At 36.2% G+C, this 24546-nt stretch overlaps 1 protein-coding gene and 3 non-coding genes across 4 annotated transcripts in view; 2 read left to right on the top strand and 2 right to left on the bottom strand.

Annotated features, from left to right (window-relative positions):
• The window catches only part of LOC101899367 (uncharacterized), a 134004-nt gene that overhangs the window by 93042 nt on the left and 16416 nt on the right, over nucleotides 1-24546 (top strand). Inside the window, exons 7-8 of the mRNA XM_059129829.1 lie at nucleotides 10369-10509; nucleotides 16905-17122. Of these exons, the coding sequence (XP_058985812.1) occupies nucleotides 10369-10509; nucleotides 16905-17122 (359 nt within the window). The remainder of the gene's footprint in view (nucleotides 1-10368; nucleotides 10510-16904; nucleotides 17123-24546) is intronic.
• Nucleotides 19028-19122, bottom strand: TRNAY-GUA (transfer RNA tyrosine (anticodon GUA)). Its single transcript has 2 exons — nucleotides 19086-19122; nucleotides 19028-19063 (listed from the first exon to the last, which is right to left on the bottom strand). It is a non-coding gene; the product is annotated as a tRNA-Tyr (tRNA).
• On the bottom strand, nucleotides 20237-20331 carry TRNAY-GUA (transfer RNA tyrosine (anticodon GUA)). The gene is made up of 2 exons: nucleotides 20295-20331; nucleotides 20237-20272 (listed from the first exon to the last, which is right to left on the bottom strand). It is a non-coding gene; the product is annotated as a tRNA-Tyr (tRNA).
• Nucleotides 20576-20670, top strand: TRNAY-GUA (transfer RNA tyrosine (anticodon GUA)). The gene is made up of 2 exons: nucleotides 20576-20612; nucleotides 20635-20670. It is a non-coding gene; the product is annotated as a tRNA-Tyr (tRNA).

Here is a 24546-nt window from a genome sequence, read left to right as displayed (position 1 = left end):
AGTCCTTTCCCTGGTGTACAGAGTTTTTTATAAAGAAAAAATTAGTCCTTGAGGTCCATCGAACTTTTTCCCAGAAAATAATCCTCGAACACCTGGTTCCAACTTTTTTGTTAGAAAAATATCTCTGTGACTACAGGATTCTTGTGATTTTATTTCCAATAAAAAAAATCGGTCTCAGTAATCCGTCGATTTTTTTCTATGAAGAAAATTTGTCTATTGTCCCGCGAAATTTTTCATAGAGGAATAAAATTGGTCTTAGCGGTCCGTCAACTATTTTGCTCCCATGGATCCCGCGAAGTTCCTTTCTATATAAAAAACACAATAGGCCCAGCAGTTTTTTTTTTTTGTTTTAGATACCAGGGATCCCGCAATTTCTTTTCTCTTAAAAAAAAGAGATCCTGGGATCCGGCATTTTTTTATAGAAAAATCAGATGTTTTATCGAAAGATATCAGTTCTTTCTTTCCTAACGGAAAGTCCTTAGTATTTAGCGAATTTTTTCCTACGTAAAAATCCGTACCTGTAGTTCTGTACTTTTTTCGTAAAGGAAAAAAAGTATTCCCCGAAAGGAAAAAAATCAATCTGTAAAAAAATTCCCATAGAAAACATCGGTCCCCGCACGATTTCTGAGATTGATTTTTATCTATAGGTCTCAGGGATCCGACGGAAGAAAAAAAAATGATCCAGCGATCCGGCAAATTTTTTCTTAGACAAAAATCTGTTTTTTTCTTTCTATAGAAAAACATCAGTCCGTGGGATTTACCTAATTTTGTCCTAGAGAAAAAATAATAAGTCCCCGTGATTTACACACCCTACGCCACACTGTTGTACCGACATATATCCATAATTCCTATTGATAATCTTCATTGGATCATCATCTTAGTCGATATATGAATGTCTGTCCGTGTATTTTTTGTAAACAAAATACAGATCGCATTCATTGTCCGACTGGGATAATATTTTTCCACAAATCATATGAACTCTTTTGAAATTGATAATAATCGGATAAGATTGAGTTATAGCTCCCAGTGTCGTTTGATTTAATGAGTATTGTGCACCAAATGCGTTTTATCAGTACGAATCAATTCAGTTAAAGTACACACGGCCAGGTTAAGTCCAGAACATGGGTTCAGAATTTAGATATAACTCCCATGTATATTTTCGACCGATTTCAATTTTATTGTGCGACAGATGTTTAATATTCGTCCAAATGGAATGGATTTCGTCACATTTGGGAGTATTCATCCCAGAAGCAAGTACTTTAAATTTGGTGAAAATTGGTTCAGATATAGCTATATATCCCTTATATGTTTCATAAGATTTGACATTTAAGTCCCTTACATTTAAAATATGAACTCCACCACAATGATATTTAGTACCAAATATCAGATAAAGTTCAGAAATACGTCTGCGAAATTTAATCAGGATTGGTTCAGATTTGGACATAGCATCCGATTCAAGGTTATTATGCACCATTGTTCATTCGACCGAATTTTTCCGCTGATTGGAAACTCGGTTCCGATATAAATTGTTTAATATAATCCTTGCGGAAGTCATAACATGCACTTTATAGCAACGATATTTGATTCGAGAGGCACATATGCCTCCATCAAATTTGGTGGAAATCGAATCAGAGTTTGATATACCACTCATTTACAGGCTGAGATAAAAAAACTGCAACCAACTTCAGACTGCTGTCATTTCTAAGCCACTCGTCTGACAATTGTTAAAATTATTCCAGTGACAGCTCATTATATTGTTTACTAGCGTATAAAAGCATTTTGGTGGGAATTTTCCAGAAAAAAAGTTATTCGTGATGGAATTCAAGCGTGATACTGTGATTTCTTTATATTTGGCTGGAAAACCACAAGTGGCTATCGTTAGAGCATTCCAGGACTTTTGTGTCTCCTACCATCGTTTGTTACCGTGATACTGGTAGTGTAGCCCGACGCAAGGAAGTGGACGGAACAAAACATCAGCAACATCAGCAGAAATTGTTCGAAAAGTAAAAGTAAATTGTCCGAAAAATGGCTCGTGAGCAGAACATATCACAATATTCCATTCGGCAAATATTGAAAAATAAGCTCGAGGTAAAGCCATTGAAATTCCAAAAAATGCAAGAACTTACACTGCAACAGAAAGAAAATAGACTCAAAAGAGCTGAAGAGTTGCTTCGCTTGGCCGAAAGTGGTGAACTGCTGAATTTGGTTATCTCCGATGAGAAAATATTCGTTTTCCAGCGGTTGGCAAACAAACAAAATGATCGTGTTTACTTGCTAAAGAGGTCAGCTGAAAATGTACACCTTCGGTTGGCCACCAGAACTCAAGCGCCGGCCATGGTGTGTGCCGCCATAACAGCCGATGATCGTTCTCCGCTCGTATTAATCGATTAATCAGAATCAATGCCGAATATTATCTCGAATATATTCTGGAGGATGTATTGAAAGCCTTGGGCACTCAAACATTTTGGCCGCAGACTTTGGACTTTCCAACAGCACAATCGCACTCAGCACGCGCCAACCAAAAATGGTTACAAAATGAGGTTCCTCGCTCCATTTCCTGCGCTCAATGGCCACCAAAATCTCTTGATACCAATCCGTTGGACTATTGTGTCTGGAGCATTTTGAAAAGCAAGGTTGGCACTAAAAATACCAAAGTGTCGATCACCTTAAGCAAGCGCTTCACCGGAAATGGGCCAAAATACCGCAGGACAACATTCAGACCGTTGAGGACCATAATTCGGGCGAATATAAACTTATTCTAAAAATTGATGCTATTTCCGACATTTTTTGCCTTCATTCCGTAAAATTCAAAAAAAATGTAAAAATTATGGCGTTCGACTTTGTTGCAGTATTTTTTTCTCGCCCTGTATTAGTTAATTCTGATTCCAAATTGTAACGGCTCTAAAGCCATTCACAAATGGTTTATAGTTGGTATGATCTACTTCACATAAAATCCCAATTCAAATATTTATTGGTTACGAGTAGGCCTACTAAATACGCATAGTGGTGAAGGATATTATATAGTCGACCCCGCCAAACTTTTGATCTTTCTTTGCTGGTTTTTAATAGAAAATATTCGTCGCTACACAGAAACTGAATGGTTTTAATTCACAGACCCTGAACATATTTTGTTTGATAGGAAAAACTGTGCATTGAACGAATATGAATTGCATATAAAACCCAGTATATAATATCACCGAAGAATTCTATGAATTCTATTCAATCTGTAACTTGAATGTGAACCTCAGCTACAATATTTTCCAATTAATTGTAATGCTCACTAGAATCCTAAAAATATCATAGCATAGCAATAGTATTTGAAAAATGTTTCAATAACATACATAAATGTTAATTAAAAAAATACGAAATAACTTAGATTATTTTAAAACCTAAAAGACACAAATATCAACAAAACACAAAAACATGCTCTCTGTTTGTTGAAATGCAAGGGTGTGCAAAGTAACTGGTATCTCATATTTATTTATAAAGCTATGACTTTATATTTATTTTCTAAAATATAAACACTTTGAATTTACTGTCGGATTGGTTTAATTCCACTCTTGATGGCATTTGCCCTTGCCGTTGACGTTCTATTCTCAAGGCGTATTCAATTTTCCACACCCTTCTAGGCCATGAATAATTCAAATTTAATAAAGGTATTGATGTGATTTGTAGCTATAGGACCGACTACTGCAAAACAACACATAAATACACACACATACAGACACAGACACCACTCACACAAATATCCATAAAAGTTAGCATTTGATTTTAAAATATTCCAGTTGTTATGTCAAATGAGCATTCGTTTGTCCATATTCTCGATAGAAACAACAGCATCAGCAGTAGCAGCAGCAACAACATATCCTGCATACTCGTAGAACATAAAAATTTGTATTCAGGTAAACACAGGAATGTATAAATAATTACGTTTACATATCTAGACAAGAGCAGTGTGTGCAATCTATAGAAACTGACAGCAACAGCAGCAGCAACAAACTACCAACAACAACAATGGAAGCCAACCAGCCAACCAACCTCGTATTGCCGAGTAATATCTGACATAAGTAGAACATTCTGTGAACTCCTTTTAGTGTTTCTCCGTTTTTAGTTTTAGTTTCAGTTTCAATTATCTGAACATTTATCATGTTATACCCTTACGTTTTGTATTGGCCTGTGTGGTCTTGGCCATCAGAGTATAGATGGTCCTCATTTGTGTTAGTATTCTCTCTTTCCATAGTTTTTGCACAAAAATGACATTAGACGAATTTTATGGTCTCTAAACTGGTTCTTATTGAATACCAAAGACAAAGACTAAGTCTAGTGGAGGAAGTTTTGAGTGTGCTTCGATTTAAAAGTTTGCAGTTGTACGAAATCTAAGTATTCTAACTTTTGCCAAATTACTGATCAATTGGTAACAGTTAGTTAGGCAATTCTGCCGGCTACATCTGAACTATGAAAAAAACAAGTAAAAACGACGTTAGGTTCGTCCAGGTGGCTTTATTATAGGAAATTTAGCTTCTTAACTCATGGCCAAATAGGCCATACTTCATATACTTCTATTGAATATTTTTTTATACCCTCAGCCATATGGCTACAGAGGGTATATATCATTTGATACGGTCAAAATGTGCCAAATTCGTTTCAGAACATTTGGAGTCGATCTAGCGATGTCCGTCCGTCCGTCTGTCTGGCTGGTGCGCACAATGACTCTCGAAGTGAGTATCCGATTTGGTCCAAACTTGGTACATCGTAATATTTTTGTCAAACTTAGATCGAGTTCGGAAATGGGCAATATCGGTCCACTCCTTCTGGTACCTCCCCTATAAAAGATCGAAATTTTCAAAAAATATATTTTTTGCACAGAAATAGAAGCGATAATCCGGGTTTGCTCCAACTTTGCAAATCCCAATATTTGCTTCAGTTCTAGGCCAAGAGAAAAAAATGGATAATATCGGTCCACTCCATCAAGTACCTCCCCCACAAAAGATCGAAGTTTTTAATATCCATTTAGACTTGGCACATCTGAATATTTCTATCAACACAGGATCTGTTAAAAAAGGTAGAGATCGGACCATTCCTCCTGCTACCTCCCCCACAAAGGGTCAAATTTTGAGTAACCAAAACGTTAATAAAATCCGAAATAAGCATCAGGTTCTCTTTATATTTCACACATTCTATTATTTTCCACTTACAAAAGATCCATTGTGAAGATGGGATATGACGATCCACTCCTTCTGGTACCTCCCTCACCAAAGCTCAAATTTTGAATATCCATGTAGCTCATAAAAAGCGAAAGTGACATCCGATTCTATTCAAGACTTGGTGCATCCCAAAATTTCCATTAACACACAGTCCAAACTTAGCACGTCGCAATATTTATATCATATTTTTTTTAGGTCCGATACGAAATGGCCAATATTGGTCAATTCCTTCCGAACCAACTGCATAAGGCTTAAACATTTGAATAATCATAATAGAAGTCAAAATATTTTTAAATAATCGAACTGTCGGCAAAACCGACCGATACTTTTTTACTTGTTCATAGTTTATCTATCGAGAAAATTCCTAATTACAGCTGAATATGTGGGGTAAACCTAAAAGGAAGGACCAATATCAATTGATTTTAAAGACTACCCTCTGAAAACTTAAAATTTAAAATTATAGCTGAATGGGTTCTTAAATTCGAGGCGAAGCCTTCAAAAGATCGAAAATCTTCACGGTATATGGGACATTTCCAAAAAGTGGACCTGCACTTAATATTTTTTTTTTGTGAGGAGTGAATCTACCCATAGGGACCCCATAATATCAAGTTATCGTTGAGTGGGTGGAAACCTTTAAAATGTCGAAAAAATATCAACTTTGACTATTCTTTGCGAAAACGAATGTCAGATTATAGTTCATTTGGGGTGGAAAAAAACCTAAAATCAAGAGGTACCGTTATATGGGGTCCTTTATTGAGAGTAGTTAAATAACTCACTGAGAAATCAAAATTCCAAATTACAGCGAATTTGGTTTGCATTTTGGACAGAAACCTTAAAAATTCCGAAAATTACGAGGTTGAAGCCTTCATTGATTTCCATAAGTCTCCGGCAATTTTAAAAAGTGATTAGGAGTAAGCCCTGATTCACCCGAAATGCCTAAATATACCTTCTTCGGGTGGGAATTAACATATAAACATTGAAAATCCCGAACGTCCAAAGCTACTAAAATATGGGGTTATACAAAAAGTTATCCTGTAATAAATATTTTTTCCGAGGGATCCCAAAACATCAAATTACAGTTGAATTGGTTGGAAATTAGAGAAGAAATCTCCAAATTATCGAAAATTAAGAGGGTGTATATAATAAAGTGGGCTAATATTAAAACCAAACATTCAATAGTCTAACTGACAAATTTAATATACCCTCAGGCTAGTCATGCGGCTACAAAGGGTATACGGAAACCAGTAAGGAAAAGTCAAAGCCGAGGGGGGCTGAATATAATATACCCTACACCACTATGCATATTTAGTAGAGCTCCCGTAACAAAATAATTTATTTGCTGTAGATCATACCATCTATCAACGTTTACGTTCAGAGCAGTAATAGTTAGGTTTCAGAGGGATCTCGATTAAATTTGGCAAAGGTATTTCCGAGCTCTATAAGATATCTGGTACCCAATATCATCGTTGTCGAATGCATATTCCGAATGTGAAGGACTTAAACACCAACTCCGTATGAAACATTTATATGGGAGCTATAGCTATATCTGAGCCGATTTTACCAAATTTGATGTACTTGCTTCTAGACTGAATTATGTTGGATGTGCCAAAATTCAGGTCATTTGGACTGATATTGGCCATTTGGAGCACAACTAACCCGAAAGCGGGAGCTATATGCAAATCTGGTCCGATTATCACCAATTACAGTGGGGTTCGTCCCAGGGCAAACATATACAGGGTGAGATAAAAAAACTGCAACAAAGTCAAATGCCAAAATTTTTACATTTTTTTTTAATTTTTTTTTTTAATAAAAGCCAAAAATGTCGGAAATTGCATTAAATTTTAGAATAAGTTTAGATTTGTTCGAATTGGTCACCTTTGGCATGAATTATGGCCTTCAAACGGCCAAGGAAACCGTCACACTCTGCCCGAATGTTGCCCCGCAGTATTTTGGTCCATTCCTGGCGAAACGCTTGCTTGAGGTGATCGGCACCTTGGTATTTTTTTAGAGCCAACCTTGCTTTCCAAAATACTCCAGATACAATAATCCAACGGATTGGTATCCGGAGATTTTGGTGGTCATTGTGCGCTGGAAATGCAGCGAGGAACCTCATTTTGTAACCATTTTTGGGTGGCGCGTGCTGAGTGCGATGGTGCTGAGTCCTGTTGGAATGTCCAAGGTCTGCGCCAAAATGTTTGCGTGCCCAAGGCTTTAATACACCCTCCAGAATATTTTCGCGATTATATTTGTCATTTATTCTGATGCCACGGTTGATTAATACGAGCGGAGAGCGATCATCGGCTGTTATGGTGGCCCACACCATCACCATGGCCGGTGCTTGAGTTCCGGTGGCCAACCGAAGGAGCACATTTTCAGCTGACCTCTTTGGTAACACCATCATTTTGTTTGTTTACAAACTACTGGACAACGAATGTTTTGTCATCGGATAACACCAAATTCGTCAGTTCACCACTTTCGGCAAAGCGAAGTAACTCTTTAGCTCTTTAGAGTCTATTTTTCAATTTCAATGACTTTACCCCGAGCACATTTTTCAATATTTGCCGAATGGAATTTTGCGATATGTTCAGTTCACGAGCCATTTTTCGGCTTCTGCGACGGGGGTTTCGATCAAGTCGCTTCTTTAATTTTCGAACCATTTCCGCTGATGTTCCTGTTTTCTTCCGTCCACTTCCTTGACGTCGGGCAGCGCTACCAGTATCTCGGTAACGAGCGTTAGTGCGATACACTAAGGACTTATTCACATTTAAATGCTGGAGTGTTCTAACGATAGCCACTTGTGGTTTTCCAGCCAAATATAAAGAAATCACACTTGAATTCCATCACGAATAACTTTTTTTCTGGAAAATTCTCAGATAAATGCTTTTGTAAGCTGGTAAACAATATAATGAGCTGTCCCTGGAATAATTTTAACAGCTATCGGACGAGTGGCTAAGAAATGACAGCAGTCTGAAGTTGGTTGAAATTATTTCATCTCACCCTGTATGAGGTCAACAAACTAAAATGTTGCTAAGCTCTTTTCAATACTAAAAATTTCGCCTAGAAATAAAATGTTAAATTTGATGAGAATCGGTTCAGAGATAGGGATATGTCAACTATACATATTTTTCATCCATAACACTGATGTTTGAGACAGACTTTCAAATACCGGTCAGAAATTCAGATTTGAATATTGCTCTCATAAATATCTTTATCCAATTTGAAGTTCTTAAACAAATAATAAAACGCCCATAAAATGCGAAATTAGCATTTGATTCCCTTCAAATGACACATTTATAATTATTTTTATTAGCATAAGATCTGATGTGAAAATGGTAGTTATCGATCCACCCCTTCCCCACTAAAGGGTCAACATTTTGAATAACCACGAAGCTTATAAAACGCGAAATGAGCATCCGATTATTTTCAAACTTGGACCCATCTTGTGTGAAGATGGAATATGTCGGACCACTCCTTCTGGTATCACGGCCAACAGGTCAAAATTTTGAATAATTTTATCTTCCCAAAAATGTGAAATAAGCGCATTGCAATATTTCTGTTAACACAAAATCTGATGCGTACCCTTTCTGGTACCTCCCCCACAAGGGATCACAATTTAAAATACTTATATCTTTCATAACTTGCGAAACAAGCCAGCAATCCCATTCAAATCTAGTATATCTTAATATTTCCCTCAACAAGAAATCTGATGTGGATATGGAATTTTTCTAATACCTCACCCAATCGATATAGTCCAAATATGGCTCGTTGCAATGTCATATCAGACTTATATCAGAGATTAGTTGGACAATATTGGCCAACTCCTATGGAACCTCCCCCATTAAGGCTTTACGTTTTTATACCCTTCACCATAGTATGGAGGGTATATTAAGTTTGTCATTCGTTTGTAACACATCGAAATATACATTTTAGACCCAACGAAGTATATATATTTTTGACCAGCATAAAATTCGATGTCGATATAGCGATGCCCGTCTATCTCTCCGTCTGTGGAAATCACTCTAGCTTCCGAACGAAATGAAGTAGATTGATAAATTTTACTCAAATGTATATTACGTCTGCAGTATTTTTGGTATTGAAAATGGGCTATGTAGGTCCCAGTTTTGGTGTAGCCCAAATATAACGGTACCTCCGATATTCGGTACTTTTATGATTTTAACAATTCACCGGATTTGTTTCAAATTTAGTATTTGATGTTCGTAGTGGATGCTACAGCCTATGACAGTAGATTGTCTATGCAGGTGCACATCTTTGTATAGCCCCCATATAACCGGACCTCCCGATATTCGGTATTTTGATGATTTTAGCGACATTATTCATCGGAATCGTTTCAAATTTGGTATTTGAAGTTCGTAATGGATACTACAATCTAAGACAGAAAATTGTCTGTGCAGGTCCACGTCTTCGTATAGCTCCCATATAACGGCATGGCCCTATATTCAATATTTTGATGATTTTAGCTACATTATTCACCTATTTTTTTTTTTTTTTTTGTTCCGAATTTAAATATTGTAATGACTTATGACAAAAATTACCATAGCAGGTTCATGCCGTCGTATAGACCTTAATATAACAGCTACATTCGGTAATTTTAGAATTTTTAACAGATTTTTTTTTTTTTATTTTGAGAATCGCCAAATTCGTCCCAAATGGTGGACTTACATCTTTTTACTTGTTAATAATAAAAACGAATGCCAAAAAATATATATAAATAAACAGACAATGGCTGAGTGTATAAATCCGTCGACAAAACCGAATTATACTTTTTAACTTGTTTTTCCCATTTTTAGGTACGATTATCTGTGACTGCCAAGCATCGGCTAGTCTTTGCAAAAAATTCTCATTCAAAAGTTAGTTTCTTAATTATTATTCTTTTAAAAATTGGTTGGAATAATATTTTCAACAAATTACTTACATAACTCATTTAAAACGATTTCATTCTCTGAAAGTATAGTTAAAAACTTTCCTGTGAAGCAGCTGCTCCACAAACTCAATGACTCAATTACTTTAAATAAATAAAAAGTGTACGGTGACCTGGAGGCCGGCTCCACCAAACAATAGCCTTGTGTACTCATTTTCTTCATTTTTTTTTATTATGCTTACTCACATTCCACTGCTTTATGTATTCTTCATTATGTCTTTGCAGATACTGTTACCAAGTCATGTCCATTCTTTTTGGCTTCTGGCATTGTGTTGCTGCTGAGTTTCATTGTGTTCCTGATACCAACCTGTTCGCATCAAAATAATTTATATTACTTTAGTGCCGGTATTATGTTCATTGTGTCAGGTAAGTAGAATAAAGGATTGCTGTGGAATTCTTTGTTATGGGTTGGTTCTCTCTTTTGTTCTCTTTGGCTTTGTTTTTTTCTTATTTTCTGATTTTCTCTTTTATGAAAAATATACGGTACAATTATCATTACAGTCCCAGTTTCCCAGTACCCAATTTCCATCAATCATCTGTGGTTACATGAAGACCATAACTCCATTGCCACTGCAGACACAAACAAATGAAAACAACTACAAAATAAAAAGAGAAGAAAAAAACAAGTCACTCAATTAGGGAGCACACAGATATTTTCTCATGCCTCTCCTGTTGCTCGTCCGCCACCATCATTAGTATCGTCAGGGTCCATACCAAAATATGCAACTATTTTTTTCTTGGCTGGCCATAAATTTGTGGCAAATTTATACAGACATTCCAAGGAAGACCAACATGACCAACAACAACAAGAGAGAGATGAATTATTGTAATTGTGTTGGTAACCACTGCTGCACTGTTTACATGAACTCGGTACTTCGTTTTATTATGATTCAAGCATATCAATGTAAATAATTTGGATTTTTATGAGTCAGTCCTGGGGAGCGAATGATTTACATGCAACACCAGACCCAAACAATGCTCATACGCATGGGTATGAATGCCCCAAAGAAGCTCTACCGGCAATTAGTTTAGTTAATCACATTCTGATGACTTTTAAATTGATTGCATTCATTAGGACACATCAACGAGAAACCCTTTTGGAAAAGGGAAAATCTTTTGGGGGAATAAATGAAAAGGGCTTGGTTTGAGTTGGTCAGACATTTTTGCCCTTCACCACAAAACAAATGGGGACCTTTGTGCCTACTGGTTTAGTATACAAAATTAGGTGGTAATGCGATGCAAAGTCTGGTGAATTCTGAAAATGTCTTAAATGAGCCATTACTCTTATGAGTAAGGGCCATCAAAAGTGGACTAATTAGAGAAACTTTAAAAATACAAAAAATCGCGATAGGGAAGACAAAAGGGCTGTGCCGACTTTATGATATCCAACATCACGATGAACATTTAGTTAAGCCACCTGTAAAAAATAAGCATTTATAAAGACCTGTGGACTATTAATAGCTTATTGTGGCTTTAGAGCCATTTAATTTGAAATCGGTTGAAGCTAACTTTAAAAGCTATATTTGTTATTAATTTTTTAACAAATTCTCCGTAAAATTGTTTTGGGTAAATTTATGTTGTATATGACCTCTCCAACCAAATATCTGTGCTATAGAGTGCATGTTATGACTTCCAAATTATATAAATAAAAAATCGGACAAAACAACTTAAATGGGCAAGCATGGTGTCGTTTACATCAAATTAGAGGGAAATATATGGGAGATATATCCAAATATCAACCGATCTCGACAAAATATGGCAAAGGTATTTCTACGATATCTCTGAAATCTTGTTCGGAAAATCATAATTTTTGGAGGGTATATTACAGGTTTTGAGGGACATAGAAATAAAATCGGGAAAAAAAAATATATATGGGGGCTACAGCTACTATTTTCATCATGTATCTAGGTATGTACTTAAGTTTGACTATATGTACGATTGACACAAATTTCAGTAGGGTTTGTCCTTGGGCCAAACAAATTAACGATCCAAAAATATATGGCAATCGAACAACAAATTTTTATACCCTACAGCACTATGTGTTGGGGGTATTATAAGTTTGATTGGGCCAGAATTTATGTAACACCTCGAAATATTGGTTTCCCATATAGGAAAGTATATATGGATCTTCCTAGCTCGCCGAGCTGAGTCGATCTAGCTATGTGTGTCCGTTCGTCCGTCTGTCCGTCTGTCCATGTTAATTTGTAATCATGCTACAGGTCGCAATTATGGCCCGATCTTCACGAAATTTAGAATGTAGGTGGGGTTAAGGTCAGAATAGAACCCTATTTCTTTTGGAGATGATCGCATAATATTTAGGGGTTGAAATGGACCAAAAACTGAAAAAATTCCTGATTTTGCAGTTGCTCTACAGGTCACAATTATAGACCAATCGACGCGGAATTTCGCTTGTAGCTAGAGTTTAGGGCGGGGAAGAATCCTACCAATTTGGGTGGTCATCGGATAATATTTAGCGGGTAAAATAGACCATATCTTTTGTGTTAAAAAAATTCAAAAAATTTTCATTAAACCACGAATATTTTAAATCCCGGCGAAATCACAAAGCCATGACAAGGTTATTTCTGATCTTTACATTGATGTTAACATCCATCAAATCGGATATATAGCAAAATATGTGCGATATGTATGTCTATCAAAGAAGATATGTTTGAAAGATCTCTTATATGTCGAGAACGGCTGAACTGATTTCGACAGTTCTCATTAATTCAGAATGGCCTCTTGGCAGGAAAGAAAAAACTTCTAAAAAATCGCATAAAAATATCTCTCTAAAGATGAAAATATTGATTTTGTAATATTTTCTCATATTTTTTCAATTTTGTCATATTTTTGGCATATTTTCATTTTGAATTAAACATTTGGTAATATTTCTACAGCTAACGGAACTGAGTAGTTAGGATATTTGGATATCATATACAGATCGCATTTATGGCCCGATCCTTATGAAATTTTGCATGGGGATAAGATGAGGGTCAGAATAGAAGCCTACTCTTTTTGGAGATAATCGCCATATATTTAGGGGTTGAAATGGACAAAAAAAAACTGCAAATTTGTCAGCAAGTCGTAATTATCGCCCGATCCTCACGCGCATTTGAATGGAAGTTACCGCACATTGCAAAAGCCAAGCAGTTTTGGATGGCCGTTCAAAAATATTAAATGTGTGAAATAGTTTGCCAACTTTTGTAGACAAAATACGAAAATATACATTCCAGTGTCTTTTTGGAGAATTCACAAATGCAGGAAAGACGCACTTCTGACTATTTCGTTAAGGCTGATTTCGGTGAAGAATATAGTCAAATGTCTGTATCTCATATAGATGCGTTTTAGTCAAAAACCAATAATAAATGTTAATCTTTTGCCACTTCTGAGAGATTATAGGTCTTTGGGAAATATTGGTTCCAGATCTAGGAAGACCATTTACGTGCAACATCTACCAATAAATTGGAAATGAGCAAATTCGTTTAAGTTGCTATTATTAAATATAAAATTAGAGAACGAAACATGATGATTTTCTTTTATTATTTGTCACAATATCTTGTGGAATTCCTTCGAGTATCTCGCCTATATAAACTGTATGGTGTATATAGTGTTGTAGGGTATTCAACGGTCGGTCCCGCTCGACTGTAGCCTTTGCTTACTTGTTTTTTATTAACTTTCTTATAAAAGTACATGGACAGACGGACGGACGGACGGACATGCATAAATCGACTCAAAATGTGAATTTATGAAATTAATTAAAAGCAAGTATGGGTCTACCCCACTCGACCTTTTGATACCCTACAACACAACAATTTTCCGAAGAAGAGTCTTCTTTTGACTAGAATGAAGATTCCCCTAAGAAACATTTCCATATATACTACATAATAAAAGCAAATGTTGAACCTAATTGCTCTTCTTTTCGAATAGTCAACATAGATCCGGAACCAATATTCTACCAAAACATACAATATCGGTATTTTGCGTCCGATACCTTATTTTCTCATTCGGAAATAACACTCAAATTATTTCCTATGCACATTGAACTTCTCATTTTTTTTCATTATTGAAATAATGTCACATAGTCCTGCAAAAGTTTTATATTGTCTCTGACCGAAACAACAATAAAAAATAAAGATGAGAAAACTGCAACAAAGTAAAACGCCATATTTTTTCAATTTTTTTTTTTTTTTTTGAATGAAAACAAAAAATGTCGGAAATAGCATCAAATTTTAGAATAAGTTTAAATTTATTCGAATTGGTCACCTTTGACACGAATTATGGCCTTTAAACGGCCAATGAAACCGTCACAAGCTGCCCAAATGTTGCTCTGCGGTATTTTGGTCCATTCCCGGCAAAGCGCTTGCTTGAGGTGATCGATACGTCGGTGTTTTTTAGTGCCAACCTTGCTTTCCAAAATACTCCAGACACAATAGTCCAACGGATTGGTATCCGGAGATTTTAGTGGCCATTGTGAGCTGAAAATGAAGGGATAAACCTCATTTTGTAACCATTCTTTGGTGGCGCGTGCTGAGTGCGGTAGTGCTGAGTCCTGTTGGAATGTCCAAGGTCTGCGGCCAAAATGTTTGCGTGCCCAAGGCTTTAATACACCCTCCAGAATACTTTGCGATAATATTCGGCATTTATTCTGATGCCACGGTCGATTAATACGAGCGAAGAGCGACGATCATCTGTTATGGCAGCCCACACCATCATCATGGCCGTCGCTTGAGTTCTGGTGGCCAACCGATGGTGCACATTTTCAGCGGACCTCTTTGGCAAGTAAACACGATCATTTTGTTTGTATACAAACTGCTGAACAACGAATGTTTTCTCATCGGAGAAAATCAATTTCGGCAGTTCACCACGTTCGGCCAAGCGAAGCAAGTCTTTAGCTCTTTTGAGTCTATTTTCTTTCTGTTGCGGGGTAAGTTCTTGCACATTTTGAAATTTTAATGGCTTTGCCCCGAGTTCATTTTTCAATATTTGCCGAATGGAATATTGCGATATGTTCAGCTCACGTGTCATTTTTCGGCCACTGCGACGTAGGTTTCGATCTAGTCGCTTCTTTACTTTTCGAACCATTTCTGCTGATGTTGCTGTTTTCTGCCGTCCTCTGCCTTGACGTCGGGCTACGCTACTAGTATCAAGGTAACGAGTGATGGTACGAGACTCAAACGTTTTATTCACATTTAAATGCAGGAGAGCTCTAGCGATAGCTACTTGTGGTTTTCCAGCCAAATATAAAGAAATCACACTATCACGCTTGAGTTCCATCTCGAATAACTTTTGTTCTGAAAAATTCTCACCAAAATGCTTTTGTAGGCTTGTAAACAAAATAATGACCTGTCACTGTAATAATTTTAACAGTTGTCGGACGAATGGCTTAGAAATGATAGCACTCAGAAATTGGTTGCAGTTTTTTCATCTCACCCTGAAATTGCGATCTATAGATCCGTTGCAAAATTTGGATTTTTTCTGTTTTTTTTTTTTTTTTTGGTTCATTTCAACGCCTGAATATTTTGCAATCATCTCCAAAAACAATAGGGTTCTATTTTGACCCTAACCCCATCTTCATTCTCATGAGGATCGACCTGTAGCTTTATTTCAAATTAACATGGACAGACGGTCGTCTGGGCGGACATACATAGCTAGATCGAGTCAGCTTGGCGAGATAGGAAGATCCATATATACATTCATATGTCGGGGACAAATATTTCGAGGTGTTACATAATTGTTGGCCCAATCAAACTCATAATACCCCCAACACATGTTGTTGTAACTTTTTGCTATTCTCGTAAAGAAATATGGTTAAAGTGTTATCTTGAACGATGTACTTATAATTTATTTTTTTTTTTTTTTTTCATGAACTATAATACGCAATCCACTATGGAGGAATTGTGTGAACAATTGTCTTCCATTCTTCATTAAACAACATTTTTTGCAAGTATCTCTCTCTTTATCCTCCTCTCCTCATTGAAAACCTTCAACGACATTGAAAAGGAATAATGAAATGTTCAGTGTCTCATTAAAACCATAATCCCTTTAAAAATACTATATATTCATGTTCCATCATTTATCCACTCATACTTGTGTCTATCCACTCTTCAACCAGCCAGCCATCCAACCATCCAACCATACATCCATGTATCCAAACACAAACAACAGCATTTTCTACTTGACACCTGCTGCTGTGAAGAAACGAACGATAAACTTTTTACACTTGTTGTGGCTGTCATTAATATTAATTTCAATTTAACTTTTAATTATTGTCAATGTGTTTTATTTGTTGTTGTCTCCTTTTGTTTTTTGTTCATACCAATCTTAACTCTCGCTCTCTCTCTCGTTTACTTGTCATTCATTCTTCTTCGACATGATTATCCAACTTGTATTACTGATGTCTATGCCGCACTTCGTAACCAACAACATCATCCGTGGCGATGCTGCTACAAATTGTTACTGTAATTGTCCTGCTCATTAAAAAAAATAAAAAATTCCAATATTGGATCTTGCCTGCACAAACATGTCATCATTAACGTTCAATGGATGGGTGCTGGCCATGGTAATGACAACGAGGATGACAACCACATTGCAATTCGAATTATACCAAAACTATTCATTTGTGCCGGATGCAAACGACAATCCTCCGGCCATACCGACCAACCATCCAACCTATCAACCATGCCATATGCCGGAATAAATGAATGTCTGAATGGATGGATGGATGAAAAACTAATTTTTTTCGTTTGCGAATACAAAAAAAAAAGGTTTGCTGATGCTCATCGGTCTGATTGCATACATATCCATATTGAAGGCTGAAATTGGGTCAAAGTTGCGTCCAAGGTCGTCGCTGCAACCGCCCATGTTTAAGGTCACCTACGGTCAGAGTTTCTTTTTGTTTGTCTTCGGGTTTATAGCGACCGAATTTGTGGGTCTGCTCAACATTTTTCTCTACATCAGTCTGCAGGAAGCCGGCTATTATAGTGTAAGTATGTATGCATGTGTGTGTGTGTGTGTGCGTGTGTCTGGGCATGCATTTTTTGTGTCTGTCTGTGTTCGTGCTCTTTGATTTCTTTGTGCACTGGTTTTTCTTTTTATATTTACCTTTTTTTTGTATTTTATAATTAAGTGTGGGAATAAATGAAAATTAAAGAAGAAACAGAAAACGGCGATAATAAACAATGCCAGAAACATGAAAAGAAATCAAGAATACAAAAGCTAACAAAGAAGCATTGAATGAATATTCTCTGCCATTGGAAGAATCGTGGGATTTAGTTAAGCCATTTGTTGGATAAACAATGGAAGAATCAATGATATATTCACACACAGGACTATTGTGTGAATGCAGTCTTCTGTTCGAAGTAGCGTTGAATTCGATTTGAACAGAAGGTGAGGGGGTTATTATTTGATAATGTCAAAAGAATTGACTATGTATTGTCTATTAATAAAATTGGTTTTTGACAAATGAAGTCTAGGATACTGTGGAAGATCGAATACCTTAAAAAGTGGTAAATGGCAGTTTATGGTATTTAGCGAAAGGGCAGAACTTAAATTTTAGATTTCAAATGAGGGTCGCTATTCCCGGGACCTTGAAGGATACTAAAAATACCAAATATTTCAACATTTCATTACTGCGGTTTAGGTCTACCTTTTTAAAAAAAATCAAACTAATATGGTACTAATCTTACTTAAAACGGTGGGGGAAGCCTTATGTAGTATTATACGGAATCTCGCAAATGATTTCCACATAATTTTGAAATTTTCCCACAATTTTTAATGTTAATGCCATTGGATTTAGGTCTGTGGTCTAAATGGTTAAACGTGCCTCAGCGAAATAACGGTCTTAGATCCTAGGTCTCTTTGGGCCAAATCCGTTCCAGGATATTTGGAATCGATCTAGCGATGTCCGTCCATCCGTCCGTCTGTCTGGCTGGCTGGTGCGCACGATAGCTCTCGAAGGAAGTATCCGATTTGGTCCAAACTTGGTACATCGTAATATTTTTGTGAAACTTAGATCGAGTTCGGAGATGGGCAATATCGGTCCATTCCTTCTAGTACCTCCACCACAAAAGGTCGAAATTTTCAAAAAATATATTTTCTGCACGGAAGCTATAATCCTATTTTGCTCCAACTTTGCAAATTTTAATATTTGCATCTGTGCTAGGTCAGGTACGAAAATGGACAATATCGATCCACTCCATCAAGTACTTCCTCCACAAAGGGTCAACATTTTGAAAAACTACAACTCTTATAAAATGTGATGTAAGAGTCCTATTGTCTTTAAGTTTCACACATCCCAATAATTTTATTAACCCAAGGTCTGGTGTTAAGATGGAATATATCGGTCGACTCCTTCTGGTACCTCCCCCACAAATGGTTGAAATTTAAAAAAAAAATATATATTTTTTTTGCACAGAAAGAGAAAGGATAATCCGATTTTGCTCCAACTTTGCGAATCCAAATATTTGCGTCAGAGCTAGGTTAGGTGCGAAAATGTACAATATCGGTCAGCTCTATCAAGTACCTCCCCCACAAAGCCATTGATTGTGGAAATTCGAGCTTGTTCGAGTTTTTCGTTCAGCTGACGTTCAAGAACTAGTTGAAGAAAGAAAACTTGATAGCGTATGTCGTAGCTAAATTGATTTTAAAGTTATGTTAATCGAGAATATATACCTTATGTGATCTTAGACGAGTGCTTCGAGTTTCGGTATATGGAATAACATATCTAATGTACGCCCCTCTTATGGTCGAGAATATCAAAATAAATCGCTATAGGGACAAGAGGTCAAGATTAAGACTATAAAATTTACTAATATTTCTGGGGTACAATCTGAAGACATGAAACATTCCTAAGCAATGCATTAGAACATTCCTTTGAATGCAAAAAAAATCCTTCGAGCCGGATTTGAACCAACGACCTATGGATATCAACCCTGAATTGATTTCATCTACAGTCCACCGCTCTACCAACTGAGCTATCGAAGGTTATACAAAAACATTATATATTTGCATGCATGAACGTGAAAACATGTGATAATAAACGAATCTTGAGATATGAGTAAATTCTTGATCGCAAGATATGCACCATTGATTTGGTTTCTATGTCCATCTTTATATACCACCATATTTTTAATATTATAACAAGTAAACAATCTGTAGGTTCGACCTTGAATACCCTCCACCATTTGGAATGAATTCTGCAATTTTCAAAAAAAAAAAAAATAAATAAAATCCGTTAAATATACGACGATGTGGACCTGCATAGGCAACTTTAATCATAATATTCCAAAGCGAAACGTGAAAAAATCGGTGAATAATGTAGCTAAAATCATCAAAATACCGGATATAGGGAGGAACCATTATATGGGGTAAAACCAAACCGTGGACACGCACTGACAATTTTCTGTCACAGGCTGTAGTATCCATGACGTACTTCAAATACCATATTTGAAACAATTCCAGTCAATAATGTCGCTAATTTCCAGTGAATAATGAAGCTAAAATCATCAAAATACCGAATATAAGGAGGTACAGTTGTATGAGGCCTATACGAAGACGTGGACCCGCACTGACAATTTTCTGTCACAGGCTGTAGTATACGTTACGAAATTCAAATACCAAATTTTAAACAATTCCAGTGAATAATGTCGTTAAAACTATCGAACTACCGAATATCGGAGGGTACGGTTATATGACGGCTATACCAAAACGTGGACCGATGTATCTCATTTTCAATACCAACCAAATTGTTCTGCCGAATTTTGAAGCTCTACGTCAAATAATGTGGGCTGTATCGTGATTTCGACAGAGAGACAGACGGATATCGTTAAATCGACTTAGAATTTTATGCTGATCATAAATATATATATACTTTATGGGTTCTACGACAAATATTTATGGATGTTACAAACGGAATGACAAAGTTAATATACCCTCCTATTTTAGGTAGAGGGAATAAAAAAAGCTAAATATGTGCAATTCTAAACAAAATTTGGTATAAGCATTGTACTTATATTGGGTACATGGGAATAGATTGTATAAACACATCATTGCAGCTGAAGCTACCAGAATAGAATAGATGTGTAGAGTGGAAAAAAATTCCTTCGAGCCGGATTTGAGCCAGCGACCTATTGATATCAGTTTTTGAGCTGCTTGATCTACAATCCACCGCTCTACCAACTGAGCTATCGAAGGTTTTAACAAATATTTTGCATTTAACTCAATTCTCCAAAATTTGCAATCCCAAATCTTCGGTTTTGAAGAAAACAGTTGAAATTCGAACTGCATACGAAATTGTAATAAAATATCTTTTAAACAGAAATGCACATTCCAACAGATGTTGCATTACCAATTTCAGAAGTCTATCCTTATACTTCTTCAATCTTTCGTGAACACCAAAAATAATCTGCAATATATTAATGCTCAAAACCATTACAAGCCTTCGATAGCTCAGTTGGTAGAACGGTGGACTGTAGCTGACAATGCACAGGAATAGATATCCATAGGTCGCTGGTTCAAATCCGGCTCGAAGGAAATTTTATATTGATTTCACATTCTCTTCTGTTTGAACAGATCGATCAGACGGTTCACGTAGTTGAGGAAGTTTATTGGCTTTTCACACACAAACGACCCGAATACACAGCATGTAAGATAACACATGTATTAATTTGTCTAGACAAAGGCTTTGACTGTATAAACAATTTTCTCATACATGAAATGAATTTTCACCTGGCCTCACACACATCTAGGCACATCAGTTTAAAATGGTATTAGATGCTAAAGCAATGCATTGTATACCACATTTTGCACGTATTCAGAATATATTATATTTCGTTTTATAGAACTAAAAGCTTTATCAGATCTATCCACAGGTTTAAACCTTATCAGTTGCGCATTTTATGTGATGCAAGAATTAAATAAATCATTGTTGCATTTATTCTCATAGGTTCTAGTGATAAGAAATTGAACCGGGGTGCGTATTATCTTTTATTATTATTTATTTATATATTTATTTATTGTATTTTATTATTTTTTTATGACAATGCATTGTCATAACCTTCGATAGCTCAGTTGGTAGAGCGGTGGACTGTAGATGAAATCACTTTAAAGGAATTTTTCACATTGTTTAAAGGAATGGTTTATTGAGATTGAGCTGTCTCCCAGGTGATTTGGTATGGCCAATAGTTGTGCGGGACCGAACATGTCATACCCTACAAAACTACAATATGTAGAAAGCCCCCATATATCCCAATAAATTTTAGAAGATTTTGTTTTTTTTTTTTTATAAATCATGCCCATTATACCCAGATGTTACCCTTAGCGCGTTTGCCCAATTTTTTTCGCCCTCCGTCGCGTGTGTAGGCATTGAAACAATTTCACGCGAAAGTTGTGGTTCATTTTTCAGCTAAATATAATCCAATGGTCATCCAAAATGCTAAACTTCTTCCCCTTCCCTAACTCCCTCCTCAAGCAAAATTCGGTGTCGATTGGTTTTCAATTGTGACCTGTAGAGCGACTGTAAACTCATGAAAATTTTATTTATTTATTTATTTATTTATTTATTTATTTTTTTTGGTTCATTTGAACTCTTAAATGTACATCTTCATAACAATAGGCTTTTATTCTGATCCTAACCCTACCCCCATGCAAAATTTCGTGAGGACCCAACAATAATTGCGATCTGTATATAAAAACCTTAATATGAAGTGATGCGGGGTGTAGAAAAAGTAAGTCAAATTGAAAAAATCGCATGCAATAAAAATTTGACAAAAATTGAAAAAAATTAAGAAAAAATAATCGCTTTTTTATTGGCATATTTTTACGCGATTTTCTGGCAAGAAGCCAATCCAAAATGATGGGAATTGTGAAAATTAGTCCAACGGTTCTTGACTTATAAACGGAACAACTGACATCAATTTCTTTTACATAGATATTGTACCTATCTTATATCCGATATCTTGGCTATCAGCTTAACTGTAATTGTCAGAAGTGATTAAATGTATAGTAGAATTAGTTTGTCATAAGCCATTACAATATTCAAATGCAAAACTTGAAAAAATTCGGTGAATAATGTAGCTAAAATTATTAAAATACCGAAATTTAAAACAATTCCGGTGAATGATGTCGCTAAAATCATTAAAATACCGAATATCGGGAGATACCGTTATATAAGTGCTATACGAAGACGTGGACCTGCACGGACAATTTTCTGTCATAGAATAAATACCAAATTTAAAACATTTCCGGTTCATAATTTCGCTTAAATCACCAAAATACCGAAAATAGGGTGGTTCGGAGGTCTGGCATTGTATAGGACAAGCTTAATAAAAATTTAGCAGTTTTTCGATAAAAATGTCCTTCTACAGGGTGAGATAAAAAAACTGCAACAAAGTCGGACGCCATAATTTTTGCATTTTTTAAATTTTATTGAATGAAAGCAAAAAATATCGGAAATAGCATGAAAATTTAGAATAAGTTTAGATTTGTTCGAATTGATACCTTTAGCACGAATTATGTCCTTCAAACGGCCAACGAAATCGTCACACGCTGCCTGAATATTGCTCTGCGGTAATTTGGCCCATTCCCGGCGAAGCGCTTGCTTGAGGTGATCGACACTTTGGTATTTTTTAGTGCCAATCTTGCTTTCGCAAAATGCTCCAGACACAATAGTCCAACGGATTGGTATCCGGAGATTTTGGTGGCCATTGTGCGCTGGAAATGAAGCGAGGAACCTCATTTTGTAACCATCACCATGCCCGGCGCCTGAGTTCTTGTGGCCAACCGAAGGTGCACACTTTCAGCTGACCTCTTTGGCAAATATACACGATCATTTTGTTTGTTTACAAACTGGAGAAAACCAAATTCGGCACTTCACCACTTTCCCCCAAGCGAAGCAACTCATTAGCTCTTTTGAGTCTATTTTCTTTCTGTTGCGGTGTAATTTCTTGCACTTTTTGGAATATCAATGGCTTTACCCCGAGTACATTTTTTTTAAAAATTGCCGAATGGAATGTTGCGATATGTTCAGCTCTGCTAATGTTGCTGTTTTCTTTTTTTCCCAGCCAGATATAAAGAAATCAAACTATACCGCTTAAGTTTCATCACGAATAACTTTTTTTCTGGAAATTCGCACCAAAATGTTTTTGTACGCTTGTAAACAATAATTGAGCTGTCTCTGGAATAATTTTGACAGCTGTCGGACGAGTGGCTTAGTGCAGTCTGAGTTTGGATGCAGTTTTTTCATCTCATCCTGTATATACTTTGTGGGGTCTAAAATGTATATTTCCAGGTGTTACAAACGGAATGACAAAATTAATATACCCTCCTTACTATAGGGTATAACAATTGTGGTCTATTTAATCACTTAATATTGTCCGATGACCATCCAAATTCGTAGGATCTGCCCGCTCCTAAACTCTAACTCCATGCTAAATTCCGCACCGATTGGTTTATAATTGTGGCCTGTAGAGCAACAGCAACATATCAGGAAATGTTTCTGTTTTTGGTCCATTTCATCCCCTAAATGGTTTGCCATATCTCCAAAACAATCTCCAACACATAGTGTTGTAGGGTATAAAAACTGAACCACATTGTCCATACATACATTCAGATTGGGGTTTTCACAGAGAACTTCAAACAAATTTTGCAACGTATTCGGAAAAGCTTCAAAGTTATCGAAAAAGAGGTGGTAAGAGAGGTGTACATACGCAGAAATACAACAAAGTTCAATTTTCAACGAATTTTGCTTCCACTCAAAAACGAGAATAACATGCTCACTCTTATTTGAGCAACATTAAAAAATTCAGAAGCGCTCCCGCTCTTTGTTCAAATTTGAGCGATTTTTGGCGGAGGTCTGGTATTGTATAAGACAAGCTTAATTAAAATTTTACATTTTTTCACTCAAAAATGTCCTTCTATATCTTGTATCGAAAAAAAAAAACTTATAAAATAAGTTAAAAACTCCCCAACGACTTGTTACTCGTTCTTTCCGTACCGTTTTGCCGTTTTCCTTAGTTGATGACTAATCTCATTACAGTTAAAACTTTAACAAACTGTCGTCCATTCTAGTTGACCATTTCCTTTCACTGGTCATCGTCAGTTAGCAGTTAGTCGGTGGGTCAGTCAGTCACTCAGTTTTGTTTTATATCCGTTCGCCGGGTTAAGTATGAAATTAAGTTACAAGTTTGTTTCATCTTATGCTACTCTTTTCACTTGACTTCCAACCAGATTATCCTGATTTTTGTCCCCATTATATTTGTTTGCAGGAAAGTTGTTCATACATAAATTGATATCAGCATCAGATTTTGTGTGTGTGTGTTATTTTATTTTTGTATTTTTTTTTTTTTTTTTTGTTTGACCTTTTAGCCTTTGCTCGGGGAATGGGAGGCAACGTTGTTAGAGGTGACTTTT

The sequence above is a fragment of the Musca domestica genome, unplaced genomic scaffold (assembly GCF_030504385.1).
Source record: "Musca domestica strain aabys unplaced genomic scaffold, Musca_domestica.polishedcontigs.V.1.1 69, whole genome shotgun sequence".
NCBI classification, from domain to species: Eukaryota; Metazoa; Arthropoda; class Insecta; order Diptera; family Muscidae; genus Musca; species Musca domestica.
The sequence above is the reverse complement of the archived record's forward strand: the minus strand, read 5'-3'. Positions and strand labels throughout refer to the sequence as shown.